Source organism: Heloderma suspectum, chromosome 4, assembly GCF_057233095.1.
Source record: "Heloderma suspectum isolate Gila_16-S chromosome 4, 16-S_ref, whole genome shotgun sequence".
Taxonomy (NCBI): Eukaryota; Metazoa; Chordata; class Lepidosauria; order Squamata; family Helodermatidae; genus Heloderma; species Heloderma suspectum.
The window spans coordinates 37,102,481-37,124,115 of record NC_139461.1 but is presented as its reverse complement, the minus strand read 5'-3'; the positions used below and the strand labels follow the sequence as shown (position 1 = coordinate 37,124,115).

The following is a 21,635-nucleotide window of genomic DNA, read 5'->3' as shown; positions in this document are numbered from 1 at the left end:
AAAGTTAAAACGTTAAAATACAACACACAAAGTTTAAAAACCATTTACATAAAACATACAGATAATATATACAAACAAAGTATAACTAAAAACAACTTGAACTAAAAACAATTTTTTAAAAATCCAATAATAAGACACAGCTTAAAACAACACTTCTTAAAAACAGTATACAAAAGTCAGCCAAAGGAACAAGAACAAGAATTATTCTGGCCTGAATAATTGAGTCTTTAATGCCTGCTTAAAAACCTTCAACTGGGTCAGCAGGCACATTTCAACCGGCAGGTCATTCCACAACTGAGGGGTGGCAAAGGAAAAGATCCTCTTGGGTGTGGCTGCCAGTCTCACATTAGGCAGCCGCAGCAGAGAGCCCTCACAGGACCTTATGTGGTGGACTGGGATGTAGGGGAAAAGGTGATCCCTAAGGTACCTTGGACCTAGACCATGTAAGGCTTTAAAGGTAAGAACCAGCACTTTATATTTTGCTCAGAAACAAATTGGCAGCCAGTGTAAAGATTAGATTTTAAAAACTGGTGTAATATGGTTTCCATAGAATGTCCCAGAGACCAACCTGGCTGCCATATTTTGTACCAGTTGAAGTTTCCAAACTAAACATAAAGGCAGCCTCAAGTACAGAAATCAAGCCTTGAGGTTACCGGTGCATGCACCACCATTACCAGGTCTTTATGTTCCAGGAAAGGGTGTAGCTGGCGAATCGGCCGAAGTTGATAACAGGCACTTCTCACCGTTGCCTCCACCTGGGGTGCCAGGAGCAGGCTTGGGTCAAGGAGCACCACCAAGCTACGAACTTGCTCCTTCAGGGGCAGGGGCAACCCCATCCAGAACTGGTTGACATACCTCAATACCTGAATTAGGACCCTTCACGATGAGCACCTCTGTCTTGCCTGGATTCAGCTTCAGCTTGTTCTCCCTCATCCAGCCCATTACCGACTTCAGGCAGTCATTCAGAGGAGTCATACCTTCCTTGGATAAAGATGTTAAGGAGAAATAGATTTGGGTGTCATCAGCATACTGATAACACTCAGCTCCAAACCTCCATATGATCTCTCCCAGCAGTTTCATGTAGATATTGAACAGCATCAGAGATAGAATGGAGCCCTGAGGGACTCCACATAATAGTTCCTTTTTCTAGGAACAACTATCCACAAGTGACACCATCTGGAACCGTCCTGAAAGAAAGGACCGGAACCGCTGCAGAGCAGTGCCCCTAACCCCCAACTCCTTCAGGCGATCCAGAAGGATACAGTGGTCGATGGTATCAAATGCCACTGAAACATCCAAAAGAATCAACAGGGATGCACTCCCCCTGTCAATTCCCAGGCGAAGATCATCCACCAAGGCAATCGTGGCAGTCTCAACTCCGTATCCTTTTCTGAAGCTGGTTTGAAATGGGTCCAGGTAATCAGTTTCATCCAAGAATGCTTGGAGTTGAACGGACACTGCCTTCTCGATTAACTTGCCCCCAAATGGTAAATTACTTACTGGCCTATAATTATTGAAATCTGGAGGGTCAAGGGAAGGCTTCTTTGGAAGCGGTCTAACAATTGCTTGTTTCAGACATGATGGAAAATTACCTTCCCTTAGGGAGGCATTAATAATATGCAGCAAAAATTGCTTTACCATCTCCCCTCCCTGGACTACGAGTCAGGACGGGCAGGGATCGCGAGAGCAAGTTGTCTTTTTGACCAAACCAAGCAGCTTGTCCACATTATGAGGAGTCACAAGCTGAAAATGATCCAGTTTAATTGTGCAAGGAGGGTTGCTGGACACCCCACTGTTGATTTCAGTCCCCATGACAGCATCCAAGTCAGCTTGAATCCAAGAGATTTTATCCATGAAAAACTCAATAAAGGCATCACAGCAAGCTACCAAAGACTCTTAAGATTGGATTCAGTGTGTGTGTGTGTGTGGCGGCTGACTTAGCTCTCTAACCACACTGAACAGCTCAGCTGGGCGCGAGTTTGCAGATGCGATACATGTAGAGTAGAAAGCTCTGCTGCTTGTATTGCCACCTCATAGGTCTTACATAAATGAAATAAAGCCAATTTTACACGAGGAGAGGGTTAAGAAGCCCATTGGATTGCATGGGAGAAAGTGGATGAGCTGCATAGTGGAGGAGGGTGTCCTTAGGATTGGGGGCTATCTTGGGAGCCAAATAGGAAGAGCTTGGGTGCATATTCATAATTTTGAGCTCTCTCATATAGCTTCAGTGTGGTGGAGTGGTTATAGGGATGGGAGAACCAGCATCTAAATTCTCCAAAAACCACAGCCCATTTCGGCTCACTTCCATTTTAATTTTTAACCTGTTTTTCAGCTCATCTGAACAGGAAAAGATCATATATCTCTGTGTATTTTTCAGAAGTGCACACTCCTGCTTGCATTTGTGTTCAGGATTGTGAACGGGACACGTTTGTGTGATTTGCAAACAGGAAGTAAATTCTTGTACATCTGTGATCGGTCATTTTTCTTTCCTGTCCTTATCTAAACTTCCTCTTCCTTTTATCAGATTTTGTCCATACAGCAAAACTCTTACTGCATGCGTCTCACAGACTATAGTTCTTGCTTTGCTTCTGCCTGTTATTACTTCCTTTTCTGGCCCTACAAGCCTTTCTTTTGCTCAACCTGCTTGCTTCTCCCTCTGCCCGGCCTCATTTGCCTGAATTTCACTTTTAGGATTGACCTCAAATTGCCTTGGTCAAATGCCTTGATGTGACTATCTTGCAGCAAAAGGCCTGATACTAGAACAATCTAGATTATTTTTTCTCTCTGGGAGGCCCTGACCCCAGAAGGGGGGTTCTGGGTCCCCTCCATTGTACAAGAGAACAGTGAACGTATACTATAGCCAGATGTAACAGGATATTTTGCAAGTTAGAAGTATTGTAATGTTCTCCTTTCTATGGTATTAGAAATGCTGAATATGAGTTGGTCAGTTCATAGGATAAGAGATGTAAATTAATGCTACAGCAATGTGACGTATATGACTGATTTACTTTCATGCCGTAGTCACTTGTACCCAGCAGTCTGTTGCCAATTTCATTCAAGAGTCAAGTATTTCTTATGCTTTTGTTTTCAGTGGCTTAGATGCTGATGGGGAATCCTAGAATATACTTTAATGACAATTTATCAGCCCTGGCTCAAAGGACTTGCATAGCATGGTAATAATGTGGTTTTATCTGACAAAATAATGTCATTCCAAATCTGTGGTGCTGAGTAAATGCTCTTTATGACAGGATTACCACACATGGTAGGATAAAAATTCAAGGATTTTTTGACCAGACGCATTTATTAATAGCTGTTAATTTATTTGGATTTGTAGCTCACCTCATCCCCTCAGGGTGAGTAACTTTCAAAACAACATTTAATCCTATAAAATGCAATTACTGAGGTAGTGTAGATGTTGAAGGAGCACTGATAAATGGTAAACATCATTTCAGATCATGTAGGCCATGATCCAAATAAGCAAAATGAAGATACAGGTGAGAGAACCAACAGAAACTGGAGCTTTCTTTTGAAATATTGGCAGTGGCAACTTCTAATGCCCAAAAGGTAGGCTTCTGCTCAACTTTAAAAAAGGCTTATGTCTTTGGCTCTCAGAAGCGCCAGTCCAGTTTTGTACATGATTATTTTTCTTGCACAAATATTACACAAACGCACAGAAAGCTTTTTGATTGTGTACAAGTTCTTGTGCTATTTAGCATAGTCTTAGCTAATGTATCCTTGTGTTTGGGCTTCTATTTAAGAAGCAAAGCCTAATCTTAAGGCTGGGAAGCAAATCTCAAAAATACAAACTGGATGTATTCTGGAAATGGCAAAATAATTCAGGATTAATATTAAAAGTGATTTCATGTTCAGATATACTCTTCAGGTTCTGACTTGTAGTTTTCAAATATTTGTATTTGGCAACACAATACTGAGCGCTATCTATTCCATGGAATATGACTGCTCCTTTTTTCCTTTGGGCAATTGGAGAGCTATGTGGTTCGAGTACAAAAGCAATATACTGCTTGTCGCAAGCACTTTTTAAAATGTCACTTTGTAAGTAATAAGCACCTATTACTAGGTGATAGGTGACAACCAGGAGAAATGAAAACATGGGGTGTAAATGGTGTGAAGTGACTGCAATGTAAAACCTATGATTTCCCCCTTCTGCTTTTCTCAAGAAAAAAGTGGGTTTGCGTCAGAAAATAACTGACATAAATGAGATTTTAAAAAAAATTAAATTAGAAAATAATAGCATTCCTGGTGTACTAAAATGCAACTCTGTAGTACAGTAATTATGCTTTCGGAGGCATAATTGGTTGATTGGGGAGCTTCCAGGTGAACCATTTACTCAATAGCCATGGTTTGTTCACTCACTTTTAATGGGGCATCCACATGACATACACCTCCTTCACACAGACGTCCTGCTTTTATCCTGCCTGCTATGGAGATTGCTCACTCATGGACATTTGTGGGTCCTTTTCATGATGTTGTCAGCCTCCAGGGCACATCCAGAGGTATTTCCTGGTTATCGTCATCTCAAAAAGATCCGGAACTAATGAAAAATCTTTTAAACATGGAATGTTATGGGGTTAAAACCGCCACTAGATGTTTCACTGAATTCTATGGAACCTTGAAAATTAAAAGCTTCCTCTCTCAGCAATCACATGGTCACTGTCTGAGAGCCTGCTATAAACATGGAAAGGCACCAGAATGGGAGGACTATGGGCGTTTTCTTTAGTGTAAAGGCAGCCATAGTCATCCGACTGTCACCCGACAGTTTTTCCTCTTGTTTCTTCCATCTCTTTTAAGACTGAAGAAAATCCAACTTTTTTGTGGGTGTAAAGAATAGGAAAATAGTGCAATTTCCACAGAATGTGGACAAGAAAAAGTGTATTTAAAGTTAGGGATATATGAGAATTTTGTTTTTGCTCACAAAACATGCAAGCATGGCCCATTTGAAGCCTTGAACACAGGTGTGAGCACATGTCCACCAAAAATATTTGCGAATTGTTGAACATGTGCTCGTGTTCTTCTCGCTCCTGATTCCCAGTTTGATTTGCACAAATTTCCTAATTTGCACAAATTTCCTCAGCTGACTGAATCAGCCCTGCTTTAGTCGATGAAGGAAATTTGCACAGATTTGGAGAGAATTGCACAAATTTCATATTTCATTTGTGCTCAATTTGCACAAGTTTTTCATTCACACAGAGCAAGCAGCCATCACAAATGACAACAGTGATCGGGCAGGAGACAAGCAGCAAGATGATGTTCGGAGAATCCTGGCAATCTTGACCGTTGCTGATTCGCCCATCCCTAATTGAAGCATGTGGTGGGAGAAGCAGTCTGTTGATGACATGGTTAGTGATGCCTCATCGTTGCCAGTGCCAGTACCTATCTCTGTTACATTTCAGTGAGAGTTTGCTGATTTACAGGAACTGCTGAGGGAAGGCACAGCTGGGGACCCTTAGGACAGTGTTGTGTGGGTGTTTTAAAATGCTCTCTGTAATGTAGGAGATTACCAATCCCACCATTTCATACTTGGGGTGGGGGGAGTCTGTGTGTGTGTGTGTGTGTGTGTGTGTGTCTTTCACCCCTTTCTAAAACAAGACTTTTCCTGGCTCCAGAACCTGTGCTAGCTATAAACAAAATACACCTGTAATTTACACATGATTAGTTTGGAGACGGATGTTGCTTTCCTCTGCTCTGTTTGCTAGCAAACAGTCCAAGCCTACTCAGAAGGAAGTCCCCACTAAGTTACAATCGAGTAAACCTCACTGAATACAGTCCAAGAATACACATATGGTTCACCTGTAAAAACAGCTGTGGCTGCTGCTGCTCTCTGACTGCCCTCCTCTCCCCCATTCCAACCCATCTCCTCCTCTTCCCTCTCCGTAGCCTCTTGGATGATTTTTGTGCACTTCCCAGAGAGCTTCGGCTATGGGGTGGTGTAGAAATATAATAAATAAAATGAAATAATCCCTAGCCAGAGTCATCTATATTTTCCCATTCTTCTTCAGAGCCTCAGGCTCTGCAAAAGCAAAAAAAAAAAAAAAAGGCTCTTGCCAAGCACAAAGCTCTGGAGAAGAATGGGAGTTCTTGATGACACGTGGTCAGTTCCCACTTTCTGTGCAGCAATCTTGCCTAGCGGCTAGGGGCCGAGGGGAGAAGCCAATGGGAAGGCAGCCATTGCAAATGGAAGAAATGTGACATGGGAGAACCAGCCAGCCCAGAGAAAAATAATCAGAAGGAAGGAAAAGGAAGACTGCACTATCCCAGGGAGGATGGAGCAGCTCGATAGCTGGCCATAAGAAATGCCACTTGCTGCGGTCTGGGAGATCTCCCCTCTACACTTTTTTCTGGTCTATTACTGGGGTGTTAGAATTGAATTGTTTGTGCTAAGTAAACTTTTAAAAATAACTCAGAAAGTGCCATTTCTTTTCAAAAGCTGGCATCCCCACTTTTGCAGTATGGATGAGCTTTGCAGATTTCATCAGGAAAAAGTGCACTGTTTGGTGCCAAGTGGAATCATAGTTTTAATTCCACTTCCAGTGGATAGTGGAACACAAACATTTCAGCAACGTTAAAAAGGCCTTAGTGTAGAAGACACTTTGATGTTTCTTTCTTAAGACTTTTCTTCTTAAATCATAGTGACTTCAGACACTAGCTCTGAAACCAGTGGATGCAACTCCTCCTAAAGACCTAATGTAGGAATATCCTTGAATGTTTAAAACCTCCAAGGGTGAGATTAGTCAGGGATTATTTACAGGTATCTCACTTCCCTTTAATCTTCTTAAATCTCAGTGGCCTTTTCTTTACCAAGGATAGATCATTTTGAGGGTAGAATAGGGCAGCCACAGTTTTTCATTTCTGGTTTTTAGTTTCAATTTCAGACCAATTTCTGATTCAATAAAGTTTTACAATCGTTTCTTAAAGTTAATGCATATATACAGGCAGATGGGTAACCCTCCACCTTTGCCTATTTGTACAGTTTGATTCCAACACAGGGTAATGAGTAGAACATTTTTTCCATTTCCATATTTCTAAATCCATATGAAGGACTTATACATGGAGAGGTTTGTAGCAACCTCATTTATGTTATTAGATTTTTAATTTACTTAGAACATTTGATATTTCATTTGCAAATTTCGATATGAACTGACATGATCTGCTCCTGGATTAATGTGTGGCTTGGAACTTCACTTTCCCCTGGCTTCCATACTTCCCGAATGTTCCAGTGCAGTTCGTGTTTCCAAAAACATATCAATATATATTTTAAAATGTGAATTTTGAGAGACAGTATGTTTAGAAATGCATATTTTGAGGGCAAATATGCTTTAAAATAGCTACTTAAATATGTATGTGCTTTTTAATACAGATTTTTTTAAAAAATCACAGATTAATATAGGAATGGGATGGAACAGATTTATGGGTGAACACAAGCAAAAGTGACACAAACTGGAAAAAGATTGATTCAGCCTTCTCTAAACTTGCTCCATCCCTAATACATGTTTCAAGCATTAAAAACAACTACCCATTAAAATGTAAATACCACGTTTCCATGAATATACATTACTGCATATTTGCTTAAACCAGGGGTGCACAACCCTTGTGGCCCTGAGGACTACATAGGATGATGGGTTGGGAGTCATAAACATGCATGCACACACATCCCAGTGATCCGGATACAGATCACTCTTTCCTCACTGCTAGCAACAGCAGGGAAAGAGTGACCTGTACGAGAAGTGTTGGGGAGCGTTCTCTCCACCTCTTCCCCAGCTATCTTGTTAGAGAAGGGTCTCCACGCCCTCCACCAGAGATCCTCATAAAAATCACTCCTCATTGGTAGGTGCAGTTGGCAAGAAATTGGTGTGTGTGTGTGTGTGGGGTGGTGGTGGAATGCAGCAGCTGGGTGTCGGGACTGAGGGTTCTCAGTCAAGGCCTTAGAGGGCTGCAGGTTGTGTACTCCTGGCAAGAGTTTACTCTTGCTTACTTGTGTGGGTGGTTTTGTCCTTTCTTCCTCAGTTGTAGGAGTAGAGTTATTTTGTTGTTGGTGGTATGCCATGATTCTTTGCAGACTTAGTTTGCTTGACTCTGAAGTCCAGATGGGACTTGTAAGTATTCTGCGAATATACTCTTCTTACATATGTTGCCCTTGGCTGTTTGAGCAAAGTGACCCTTTTTACACCAAGGCCCTTTCAGCAGAGTTCCCACTACCAAAGTTGTGTGCTCATTCTCAAGACAGGAGGCCAGATTGATATAGCCCAATCCTACACACCCTGTTGTATGAGATATGGGTTCCCTCTTCGGCGTTTATATGCTGCTGTTGATAATGCTTTGATGTTCCTGTATAGGTTGAATGGGGGGGGGCGGGTTGTTAGTTTTTGCTTGGTTTTCCATCAAATTCAATTGGAACATTTTAACTTACATCACTTCTTTTGCCAGCATAACGTTACACTGTTCCTGAGGGTGGGATAAGGTCTGAGGGAGCTGAGGTTATTGACTAAATCCTGCTCCACTCCAGCATATGCCATTGCTATTATGTTTAGCCCTGCACTGGTGGAGTTCAGGCAGTAGTGTTGCCCTAATGCTTTGCTGTTATAGTCATGGTGCTATGCTAGCATAGTTCCCCAACTGGAATATCTTCAGGATCTCCTGAAATAAGGGGATCTAGCTGGTATCTTGTACCCCCTCCATCTTCTATAAAAGTCAGATAGGACAGGATTGTACTATGAAACATATAGAGTTCAGCTCAAGCAATTTAGCAGTTAATTCCAGTTGAATCCAATAGGATTAGAATAATATAACATTGTGCAAGATTTCAGCCCAGCTTTTTACTATTCGTTAACACACATGTTTGCGTGTTGTCTTCTGTAACCATGTGAGCTTTTTTACCCTCTTCTCTACCTAAGCTCTCAGGTAGATGTAGTAGTAATTAGGAAAATGGTCATCCTGAAAGATCTAGAAAACATGAAAAAGTTTGGACCATATCAAACTGATTGTGAAAATGCAGTAATGCAGTAGAGATTTCTGGGTGAAATGGGTAATGGAGACTGACTAGATGATTTTGACAGAAAATATAATGGCATCAAATCACCTTGGTGGGAAATTGCTAGTTCCTTTTTGAAGGTAACTCAGTTGGTTGGATCCATTGTGCGTTGATACAACTCCAGCGGAGAGCTTCCTCCTTCCTGCTACCAAGTGTCACCGCTGATACCAGCAGATGAAGAGCAAGCAGCAGTCATGCTCTCCCAATCTTGCCTGGATACAGTTTCAGCTGAGAGCCCCTCTCTCTTCTGCTACCAACTGCCCACTGCTGAGGACTTAAGAGAAAGAAGCAGCCCTTCCACCATGTTTAGATCGATGCTGAACACCATGCTGAACTTTGCAACTAAGGATCTAGTACCTGAATGTACTTTTTTCCTCCCCACCTCCATTCCCCTTTCCTTTTGTGTTGTGTCTTCTAAACTGTAAGCCTGCGGGGCAGGGAGGGACTGCCTTATTTCTTAACTTTGTAAGCTGCTCTGGAATGCCTCCTGGCTAAAGGATGGAATAAGAATGCTAAGAATAAATCAAGTAATAATAGTTGAACTTAAGTCACATTGAAATTAGTGTGAAAAGTTAAGTCCCACTGATTTTAATTGGAACTTAAATTGACTTTATTTAGACTGGGTCCAACCCAATGAGAACTAGCTCATATGTCATTATGCTTGATTGTATTATTTAACACAGGGTTTGAGGGGGTACAATTTGAGCCCTTTTTATGTCTGTTCTTAATGAAGTATTCATCCATCCATCCATCCATCCATCCATTTATTTATTACATTTCTATACCACCCAATAGCCAAAGCTCTCTGGGCAGTTCACAAAAATGAAAACCACAAAAAATACAGCATAAAATACAGTATAAAATATAAAAGCTTAAAAGTACAGTATAAACGTACAACCAGAAAAAAACCCTAGCAGCAATGCAGAGATCTAAAATACAATAGCATATTTAAAACAGAGCTAAAAGACTAAAATGCCTGGGATTTTATTATTTTTTGTTTACTGTCTTAAGGTAGCTTACACACTACAGAAATTAACAGCCACTAGCTTTCTTACTGCATGCATCCTATGGTTCACGTGTGAGAGTTATTCTTGTTTGTTTGTTTGCTTGTTTGTTTCCATGTACAAAGTGCCAGGATCCTTGTTCAGATGTAGCATATCTCTGAACACCAGGTGTCAGAGGCAAAGGCTGGGTTCAGACAATCAGCGGGAGAAACAATACAGCATCGGTTGTTTCCCCTGCCCCTGCGCATGCTGGTTGCATGACCAGAATTAACTTAGGGCCAAATCCTATGGCCGCTAGTCAGTGGCTAGATGGCCATAGGATAGGTTGGTTCCTGGGAACTGACCTCGGAGTCAGTGCTCTGCGGTCAGTTCCTGGAGAAACGACCCCCACCCACTTCCGCACCACGTCATAGGCAGCACAGAGCAGTCCTGAGCTCCGCGCTCGTAAGAGCAGCATGGAGCAGCAAAAACAGGGTGTTCCCAGAGCTGGGCTGGGGCAGGGAAGTCGGAAATCTGGTATGACACATCCTATGTGTCGTCCGGCCGCCACTTCCCACGCTCCAAGGTCCCATGGCTAGACAGCTGAAATCAGCTATGATTGCTCCCCTAATTACCCGCGCCTTGCTGCCAGTTGCCGTGTTGGCCAAATCCGGCATGTGGCGTGGGTGTAGTGGCTTTTCACCCATTCTACAACCCATGGCTTGCAGTAGGGTTTGTAGAGTGGGTGAAAAGTCACTATACCCACTCTGTTCACCTGGTTTGGACAACACAGCAACCCGCAGCACAGGTAAATGGGGTAATCCCGGTCACTTGACTGGAATGCACGAGGGTGGGGGAAACAACAGATGCTGTGTTGTTTCCTCCGCTGATTGTCCAAACCCTGCCAAACAGTAGAGGAAGGCTCTTGCCTTCATGTTTGCATTATTCGCTTCCTAAATGCATCCGGCTGGCTGTTGTTTGAAAAAGAATGCTACTGTCCTGCTCTAGAGCAAGTTTTGGCTGTTTGCAGGTGCATACAGGGAGCGAGGCAATAGAATAGTCAAGTTGGCAAGCAAATGGTCAAGCACACAGGGTTCAGTGACAGTCCAAGGAGTTAAGCTAAGGAGGGAGTGGTCAAAATCCAGGCAGAGGTCAGAACACTGGCAGTGAGTCAGGAAACAAGGATCAGGCAGCAGCAGGAGTAGTCAAGATCACAAGCAACACCAGGTCAAACACAGAAAAACTGTCAGGTACGTTACACATTCCAGAAGCAGGGTCATTGATCAGTCCAAAAGGTCAGGAAACAGAGCTTCAGACAGAGGGCACAATTCAGGGGGCAAGGTACATGGCAGAGGCTGGAAGGACCAAGTTGTTCCAACACTGGCTGGGTTTCCAGTGAAGGCTTTTAAGGCCAAAGCCAGCCAGACCACCTAGAGCTCAGCTGTAGCGATCAGAGCTCCCTTTCCAGAACCTAGTCCTGAGGAATCCCTTTCTCTTGAGGAGACCTCTTCTGGATGTGAGCACTCCTTCGCACAGGAGCCCTGCTAGCTTGCTGCTTGAGGCGACGATGCTCCCCGGGGATCAGGGGGTGGCTCAGCCTCAGCGGCAGCGTCCCTCTCTCCTGACAAGGATGGCCCTGCAGCCACTTCCCTTGAGGGTTCAGCCTCCAGTGGGTCTAGTGGCAGTCCCTGGTCTGGGGTATCCTGGGCTTCTGGAGCCTCTACTCCTCCTCTGAGGAGGACTCCCCCAGTCAGGGCATGACATCTAGATGAGACGGATCTTTGGTCTGATCCAGCAAAGATCTTCTCATGGTCTTATCTTTCTTTCTTTCTTTCTTTCTTTCTTTCTTTCTTTCTTTCTTTCTTTCTTTCTTTCTTATATATTTATTTCTATACCACCCAATAGCCGAAGCTCTCTTATAAGATTTATTTGTTTATTTAACAATATTTATGAATCACTTACATTAAAGAAGTTTCTAAGTGATGTACAGAGGACAAGATTACCTTCCTGGGAATGTCCATTGAAAAAGGTATGTTTTTTGTAGGCACCGAAAACCCAGAAGAGTTGGCATCTGCCTAATTTGTAGAGGTAGGGAGTTCCAGAGTGGGGGTTTGACAATAAAGGCCCTATTTTGAGCCCTGATGAACCAAACCTCCAAAATCATGGGTACCACTGGGAGGGTAACTTGAAGCCAGATGAGCTGTCTCATGGCATTCTAAAATTTGATGTATTTATTTATGATGTATTATCACTTTGAAGCCAAGTTTTGATTGTTTTTTCTGTTTGGTGATCCTGGTAGTTCAGAAGAATAAACTTGAACCCCATTCCTAACTTCCCACATTTTTCCCTCTGTCTTCTAGGCAGCTTTCTGTTTGTAACTGGAAGTCCTTTACTGTAAGCTATCTTGTCTGATGATAAAACCATGAGTGTATGAAGCTCACACATTTTTCATCTCTTTTATGACCTTATCTTTCATGAGCGGCTTCTGTGAAGGTATCCTAACTATAGAAAGCACCTGGAAAACATATATGATATCTGTGCTGTGATAAGCAGTTGTGAACAAGAAACTAGACCTGTCAGTTCTGAACTGTTCATTGTTAAAAAAAAAATACTTTGTAGATTCAGCTGATTGCAAAATATATTATAGGGGGGACTAACAGCTGCTGTGCTACTCAGTCAAGAAATCTCAACAGTTACTATTTCATTAGATTTTTTTTAAAAAAAATAAGAGTCTGATATTGATAGGAAGTACATGGATTTAATACTGCAGTGTGGAGAGTGCCTTTTTGACACTGGAACTTGAGTCCTAAACACATTTGATTTCATTGGGCTTCCAATTTTGTGTCTTTTTGGATAGCAGAGTAACAACCTGATCCAAAAAATGTGACACTTCAGGGTTATGGGTGGGAGTGACAGCAGCCTTTGCGATACAAGAGGGGCAAGGCTAGATCCTGTTATGCTGTCTGTTAGTCACAGTCTCAGCTAACAGGCAGTGCAATTTATCCAGTGTTCAGTTTCTAAACGGAGTTGTCAGGGTTCAGTTTTTTTAAAAAAACAACAATTCCCAGCTACATCTACACTGAAAGTTCAATCTGATATTTAGCAGTACTTTTCATGAATCCTGGATTTGTGTTTTCATGGTGAAAACCTGCTCTTTTCTGCTTTTCTTCCCAGGAAATTAATAAGCATGTTTTTATTTCCCTCTAAAGGTAAGCTACCCCACTCCCATCCACATCTGTACCAGAAGATATCAGCTCCATCCCATAGAGTTGGGGGTAAATTGGTACCTCCTTTACTTTGTCCCTTAAGCCTACTCTTTCTGTTCTGTTATTGCAGATTTAGAGTGAGAATTCTGAGCATTGGTCCTAAATATGTACCATATAGGCTATTATTAGATTGTATAAGTTCAGTCGTTTTTATTGCATATAACCATAGATTCTTATAAAATTGGAATGTATAAACTAGGCCTCAGGGAATTGATTCTTACAAAATATTGCAGGATTTATTATCATTTCAACAACTCTTTAGATGCAAATGTATTAGCAGAATGATTTAAAAATTAAATGTTTAATGTTACTGTCGTATATAAATCGTGTTTTGTGTGTGTGTGTTTAAAATATTTAAATACTGTCTCATATATTTTGTGTGTGTGTGTGTGTGTGTGAGAGAGAGAGAGAGAGAGAGAGAGAGAGTTGTGATTTCTGTGACAGAACTGATGTTAATTCTATATATTTCCTTGGCAAATTGATAGGTGATGAAGAGGGCAGCCAAGAGGCCGCAGATTCTGATGGAGATACACAGCTGGAGAAACCTGGACCGCTTACACTTGGGACAGAAGACTGGGATGGGCCAGGTAGGAAAACGTAAAGATAAAGGAACAGACAACATCACAAGACTCAATTCTCACCCCCTGCCCTCTGAATATATAGTTAATGTGGCATTGCAAAGCTAGGGGATTTAATATTATTTTCTTCTATGTTTGCAAATATTTTTCTTGGGATTTTTTCAAGTAAGTAACAAGGAAAGGTGGACAGACTTTTGTCTTTGTGAAACGTGCAAAACAACATTCTTGTGAAATTATTAGTAGATTATATATAGCAAACATTTGATATTCCTTAGAATTTTATTTTTTTATCTTTGCAAAATGTAAGAGGGGACATTGCAGAGCCAAGACTGAAAGGCAAAGGTGTATCTCAGGATGTGCCTCTATTTTAAAGATCTATAAAACTATGTGTGGCAATCTCTCAAAAGGTTGGGAAATGTGTATATAATGCAACACTGAACCAGTGTCTGCTTTGCATTCAATACATGCATCAGTGTATATTCCTGTTTTGGAAAAAAAGTAATGTGTGAAACAGGACTTTGAGGGAATGCACAATCTCCAGAGCCATTTTGATAAGAATTTGTATTGAATTTCTGAGTGTGCAAAGTGATTTATAGCCTCCACCCGGCCATCTAAGAGGCAGCCCAGATCCAGGAGCACTCCCAACCTTTGAGTGTGAGTGAGAGTGTGTGTGTGTGTGTGTGTGTGTGTGTGAGAGAGAGAGAGAGAGAGAGAGAGAGAGAGATCCTATCCAAGTTAGGCATTTCCACCATTCTACTGGAATTTGGGTTGCTCACCATAAACAGTTCCATCTTGTATTCACCCTAATCCAGTAATAGACAGCAATATTGGTTTCAGATAGGAGAGGAGAGAACGAACTGAGTGTCACCTGCATACTAACAATAACTCACTCCAAATCTCATCCAGCAGTTTCATGTAGATGTTCAGTAGCATGGGGAAAAGTATTGACCCCTGAGGGACTCCAGAAGTGAACTCTCAGACAGAAGAACAATCCCCAGAGTCACTTTATCCTTCCAGCAATTTAGGAAGTTGTTTCTGAAGCCTCAAAACCCACATGTTGTTCCAGAAGGTTATCATGGTTGATATCCAGAAGAATGAGCACTCCCTCGGTCTCTCCTTCTTGACAAAGATTGTCCACCAGGATGATCAAAGCAGTCCCAACACTGAACTCCAGCCTGAAGCCAAATTGAAATGCATCTAGCAAACCCATTCCATCCAGAAGAGCTTGGAACTGTTTGTCCACTGACAGCCACAATTCACATGGTGAATTGTGCTAACCAATATGGCCGAGGGGGAGGGGCTGTAGACCAGCACTACCTTCTCAGTCAGTTGATCAATGTTACCAAAGTTATCCCAGATTCTGGATTCATCTTTCCTCCTGCATGCAACACCATTTTGTGTGCATGGGACATGATTTGGACTGGCAAGCTGCAATCAGGTGGTGAATTGGCAGAAGGCTGAAATGTTTTGAAAAATTTGGGAGGGAAACTTCCTGTGGTGAACCGCTGTAGATTCTCTTTCCCCCGCTCCTTTAAAAAACTCCTGAATGCCCCTGGAATGACAGTGCACGATGATGTAATGGGACCTTTTTGGAGAGAAAATAGTGCTCCCTCTCCAAAGCCTAATTAGAATGATGATGTAGTTATTCCAGGGCAATTCTTGCAGGAAGAGGATAGCAGCAGCTATCTTATTAAAAAGTAACGTATTTAAAATAACATATTAAAGCCATTGAGACTTGCTGCCATGCTAAACGCTTGCTGCCCTATTAATTGAACGTTTAGCTTTGCATTCATTTCTGTATTAAGGGTTCTATCTTTTCCTGGATCTCTTTGAGTTCTGTATCTTTCAGAACTCAAACGAGAAGCATCCCCTAGTCTTAAGATACGTTATTGTTGTTTTACAGACAGAAACAGTACTTCCTTAAATTATTTTGGCCAGACACTAAACACCTATTATCTAGTTTCAAACTCTGAGCTTACATTTAGTAGCACGTTGAGTTTAACAAATGGATATGGCAGCCAATGATGTTTTCAAGGACTTTTCTTATCAGTTTTCATTTGATATAAATCATTTAACACACCCTGGTCATTGACTTCAGAGTTAAAAGAGAAACCTGTGGACTGCAATCAATAAAGCGTAAGAGCTTCATGTTTAGGCAGAAATGTAAGCTAATATTTTCTCTTACAAACAGTATAAATGGTGCAGATGTAACATGACAGAGCTGGAAAAGGTGGCAGTTTCATCAGCATGAATAAGAATGACCCAGACAGCCATTAGCTGTAAATAATGCAAAAAAAAAAAAATAGTAAAGGCTTAGGTTTTCTTTTTGAATAGCAGTGAGCCATGTCTTCTCCTGAATACAGTTGAGTTTTTCTTATGTGAAGATGTAAACATTCCTTCTATAATTATTAGCCTAACTGATAGGTGTATAATGATGACCATATTTAAAACAATAATATTCTCAGAACTGCCATTGCTAAAAATGGAGAATACTCTTTTCAAGGGGATGAAGAGAGCCAAAACCCTTTCTGGAAATAATTTATAATACAATAATAGCATCTTCATTTTTTAAAAGACCTCTTATATTTCAATATTGGCTCCTTCCATAAAGGGCAATGTTCTGTGCATACTGCTATGCTATGTACTGCAACTGCCCTCGAATGGAGGCCTTTCTGCGTGTTGCATTGAGGATCTGGGCTTCTACTGTTTAGCAGAAGAGGAACAGGGCTACTGGATCCCTTTATGAAATGTGAAGATGGGACTCCCATTCAAGGTAATGACTGGATACGTTGTAGTGTGCAAAATATAATATGCTCCTGGTTGAGGGGCAGAGAGGAAAGAGGACAGATATTGCCCCATGGGGGTGCCCTTTCATATTTGTACTCTGTACATTACATGCATGGGCCATATGTATTATGCTCTTTGTATATTCTTAGGCACCTGTGTTCCTGAATCTTAAAAGTTAAGAAATGGGGCTGCAAACAGATAAATAAAATATTTATTTAAAAGTCAAATATTTGGCTTGGTTTCTGTATGTATGTGTGTGTGTAAAACTGGAACTTTTTAGTAAAAGCCAGCATCAACATTTTTGCTTACTGCCTATGTGCCAAGTCATTGAGCATACCCTCAGCATGGCTTTTCACATATTATTATGTGTGAGACTGCAGAGGCTCTGTTGCACCAGGGAAGGTTGCGTGACCAAAGACTAGAAGAAAAAGGAGGAAATGGCAGTATTAAATGAAAAATTAACTGACTTCACGGGCCCATAAGCCAAACAGCTTATGCAAAGTCTGACTGGGGAGATCCATGTTGCAGTATGCAACTCATCAACTCTATAACAAACGGACATGATTGGGAATTTTACTGCATTAACATCTACTGGCCACTTTAAAGAGAAGGAAACAGGAAAAGGGACAGTGGGTATGGAGGGTTCCTCCATAGCAGACCACAGGAAATTGATTTGGAAAAGGATCATTTGCTCTGGAATTGATATTTAAGACTGCAAAACAAAACTCCAGAATTGTAACAATCACTAAGGCTGCAGTCCTATGTCTTCTTGGGAATAAATATTACTGAAATCGGTAGGGCTTACTTCTGAGTACACATCGATAGGATTGGCTGCCACGCTGATTTAAATTATGCACAATTTTCATTTTTCCCCTTGAATTAAGCACTGAGGTTTCTTTGCAAAAGAATTAGGATTTTCTGGGAACCACTTTTTTTTTTTTTTTTTAAAGGATATGCCTAGCCCAGTGAGGAAATGGGCAAAACATAATTATTCCTTCTTATTAATATTTTGCTGTGAGGTGAGAAATTGTGACTGATTTTGTCATATGTGAATTATGGAGTGTGCCATTTTACTGAAATGTAGGCTAGTGACATTCTTATGATTTTTCTTTTTCTTTTTTGGCCTGGGTTTGAAATACGTATTTTAATAGATTTTCTACAACACCCTTTCACCATTTATAAATAACTTTTTTATTTGGTGCTATAAACAAGTTAGGACAGAAAGCAGGCAGTGTTCGGTGTACACTGGAATGCTAGTAAAAAAAGCAGACACTGAAAATACAGGATCTCTCTCTCTCTCTTTTTTTTTTAAACGAATCCTGAGAAGGATTTTTTTTTTTTTGTACAAACCAATCCTGAGTAGGACTTTGAGATTACAGTCTTGATTTTGTTTCCTTTTTGATTGGGGAAATGTGGTAGATATGGGATCTTGGAAAATGCTATTCGATGTAAATTAACAAAAATCCATGAAACATAGTTAACCATAGATATAGTCTGACAGTAAGAAGGATATTGTGAAGGAGCAGAGGAAATCATAGGGTGGCTGTGTGTTACTCTGACGGTGAATCGGTATTATCTTGGCTATCAGATAATGCAGTTATCATTAATTTTCACATTTGCATTTCAATCTTGGGAAGGAAATGACTCTTGCTGGATGAAGATAAGAGCTCTGTACCACTATAATGAACCAACATTTTATCCCAATGCTTTGTATCCATATGAAAATGAGGCTGGGTGGTGGTGTGGTGTGTGACGAGGGGTGTGTGTGTGTGTGGGGGGGGTCATAGAAACATTATAACAAAGTGTCAAAATTACTACAGACTTCAGAGTCCTTTACAAAACAAGAGGCTGTCTAAATACATCTTCTATAATGAAGTGGATGTTGGATTAAAAGAAGAAAGCCAGGCTCCCCATAGTAGGATAGACTCACTGGAGAAGTGTGTGTGTGTTTGTGTGTGTGGGGAATCATATACTTGTAATTCCTGCTTCCATCACTAAGCACCAAGAACTAGAAGGTAGCAATCAAAGTAATGTCTCCTTAATGAAAGTGGTCCAGGCACTTAATCAATGATTTGAAGTTTTAGGGCAGCTTTTCCTCGTATTGCTCCCCACAACAGAGAACCAGCATGGATGCACCATTGGTTCACTCATAAAGACCTTTAGTCTGCGTTAACAAGATATTTTGCCATTATTTTGCTACTTTGAGACATGAAGTGCGTTCCAGACAACTACTATAGTTTGCTACATACTCAATGGAAATTTTTTCCCCTCAGAAACCAGCCTCCCATACTGTAGAAGAAACTGATTTTGAAATTCAGTTTTAAAAGAGGTTTGCCATATGGGGACTGCTATTTGAGAAATTCAAGTAAAGTCCAAAGGTGTCTTAATTGTGCAGAATTAATTGTGGGGTTCTTTGGATCAAGTCTGTGACTTAGAAGGATCATGGTTATCAATTACTACTTATTGGCTAGATCAGAGGTGAGGAACCTTTTTCAGCCCAGAGGCCAAATTCCAATTTGGGAAGGGTCTCAGGGACTACATTCTGGCAGTGAGCAGGACTAAGGGCTAAGGTGGGGCCAAAGAAAGAGAAAACAGAGAAAGTGGGCAGGGTTAGATGTAATTCCCAGATGGCCATTTTCCCTCCCACTCATACAAAGCACAGCTCAATTCCATATATGTCTTCTCAGGAGTAAGCCCCAGTGCAACAGCCTTCATGCCTGCAAAGCACAGCTCAGTTCCATGCAGGTATTTAACAGCAGGTTACTTAAAGTTTAAAAGCTTTTAAATATCCTCTTATCTCCGATTACTGATGGGTGGTAATAGTAGAAGAGGGTTGTAAGCCAGATTGGGATCCTTCCTTGCTGGAACCCTCCACAGGCCAGAGGTTTCCCATCCCTGATTTAGTTCAATGATCTTTATCTAGGACCTTTTCTGTAGTTGCACCCACCTTGTGGAATGTTTTACCAACAGAGATCCGTCAGGCCTTGATGCTGTACTCTTTAAGGCAGTATGTAAAAGTTTGGCTTTTTCAGAAGGCATTTGGTTAAAACATTTTAATATCCCCTAGGCTTATTTTAATTTAGCTCACTTGGTTGACTTCTGTTCCTTAAAATGGTTATTGCTGTTGTGTTATTAATTTGGGTTTTTAAGATTGCTATATATGAGTAAGGGAAGTTAATTGCTTTAAATACTGTTACGTTTGTTCACTGCCTTGAGTTCCCTTTATGGGAAATAAGGTGGGATGTAACATTTTTAAATAAAACAAATAAAAATGCATTGTCTAATCATCATTCAATCCTATGCATGTGGACTTGTAGGACTTTTTTCTGTCTAAACATATATAGGATTGCACTGTTAGTCATTAAGAAATAACATTCTTCTCATAATCTAATGTAGCAGAACAAGCATGTCAGTGTAGTAGACCTTTATCTTTATAGCCATATACCTTCCTATCAAGTGTTACAAATGTTTTAGAAGCCAGTTATCTTGCCTCTCCTCATTGTGTGGTAAAGCATATTATTTCCCATAATTTCCCTTATTGTTAAAGGATACAGTATTGTGTCACTTCACTGGCTGTCTTTTATTCATTGATTGGATGTGAAAATTGGATATTGCCCTAAAATGTTAATAACTTGATTTTGGAATACAGGAATGAATGGTGGCATACAGCAGTTTCCTATTGAGTTGTAGTTCTACAGAAGACCTCTAAGCCATGGCAGGTTGTATCCAGATGTTTGTTCGAAGGAGAATGCCTGTGTATCTAATGCATGTTGCTGCCCATACATACCATGAACACCATCCCCAGTTGGTGCCCTTCTCCCTATCTGTCAATGGCAGCATGTATGTGGCCAGTGTGAGCTATGTAGTCTGCAAAGCAGAATGTTGGACTACAAGAAAAAAAAAACAGGGAAAATACAGCTGTTGCAAGAAAAGCTGTACTATGAGAACTACAGTTGTCCAGTAACGTGGGTTTTCTTGAAAAATTTTAACTGGAAAATTTTCAGGACAGATTTTCAGTGCAAATTAGACTAATGTGCTTAGGATCATTTGCGCTGGAAAATTTTCCTTGGTATCGGAAAATCACTAGAAAGTGATTTAATTTAGCATATTTATTTTACAAGTAAAATAAACAAAGCTAAAAAAAGGACCCCATGTTAATTTTTTGTTCCAATGCACCACAGGTATTTGACCTGAAATATTTTTTTTGGAGGGGGGAATTAAAGCATACTTAATATGATTTAAATATTATATTATGTAGATATTTTATTAGAATACTTGTAGAAATTTAAAGACAATAGCATGTACTTCCCTTATATTGTTTAAATGTAAAAAACAAACAGAAGTACTGAAAACTGTTGACCTCTTTAAGTCAGCCTTCCCTAACCTGGTGCCCTCCAGAGATTTTGGATTACAATTCCCAGCATGACTGGCTGGGGATGTTGGGAGTTGTAGTCCAACACATCTGGAAGGCACAGGGATGGAGAAGGCTGCACTAATTAATTTTAGCAGCCTAAAGAGCTGTGCATAATATGCTGACAACAACTCATCAGTTTCAGTAGAGTTCAGCTCTCTTCCACTGAAGTTGCTGGGGCACCTTTAGTTTCAATGTCACGACTTATAAGTTCCATTTCACACTGAGACATATATGTATTTCAGTGACATATATGTATTCTGTCACATACTTGCTAGGGATAATCACCCTAAAAATATTAATTACAACTTTGAAACTGTCAAACTTGCCTGATACTCTTTTGCAATTGGCATCCATTCATTGTTACTAATGAACTTATGAAACTGAAATTTTTCCACAAAAAAATTAAGCACTGGAAAATGTTGTACTTCACATCACTGCAAGTGTCTGTGAAAAAAACTAGCATTTGAAGATATGTACCTTACTGTACCTCCTATACTTCCTGTTTAGTACACAGATGCCAAGTGTAAATACAGAAAGCTTGGATAGAGCTCTGAGATACAT

At 40.7% G+C, this 21,635-nt stretch overlaps 1 protein-coding gene across 1 annotated transcript in view; it reads left to right on the top strand.

The window, feature by feature from the left end:
* Nucleotides 1-21,635, top strand: part of ZFPM2 (zinc finger protein, FOG family member 2) — a 486,615-nt gene that overhangs the window by 113,176 nt on the left and 351,804 nt on the right. Inside the window, exon 3 of the mRNA XM_084848943.1 lies at nucleotides 13,781-13,882. Coding sequence (XP_084705069.1) covers nucleotides 13,781-13,882 — 102 coding nt within the window. The remainder of the gene's footprint in view (nucleotides 1-13,780; nucleotides 13,883-21,635) is intronic.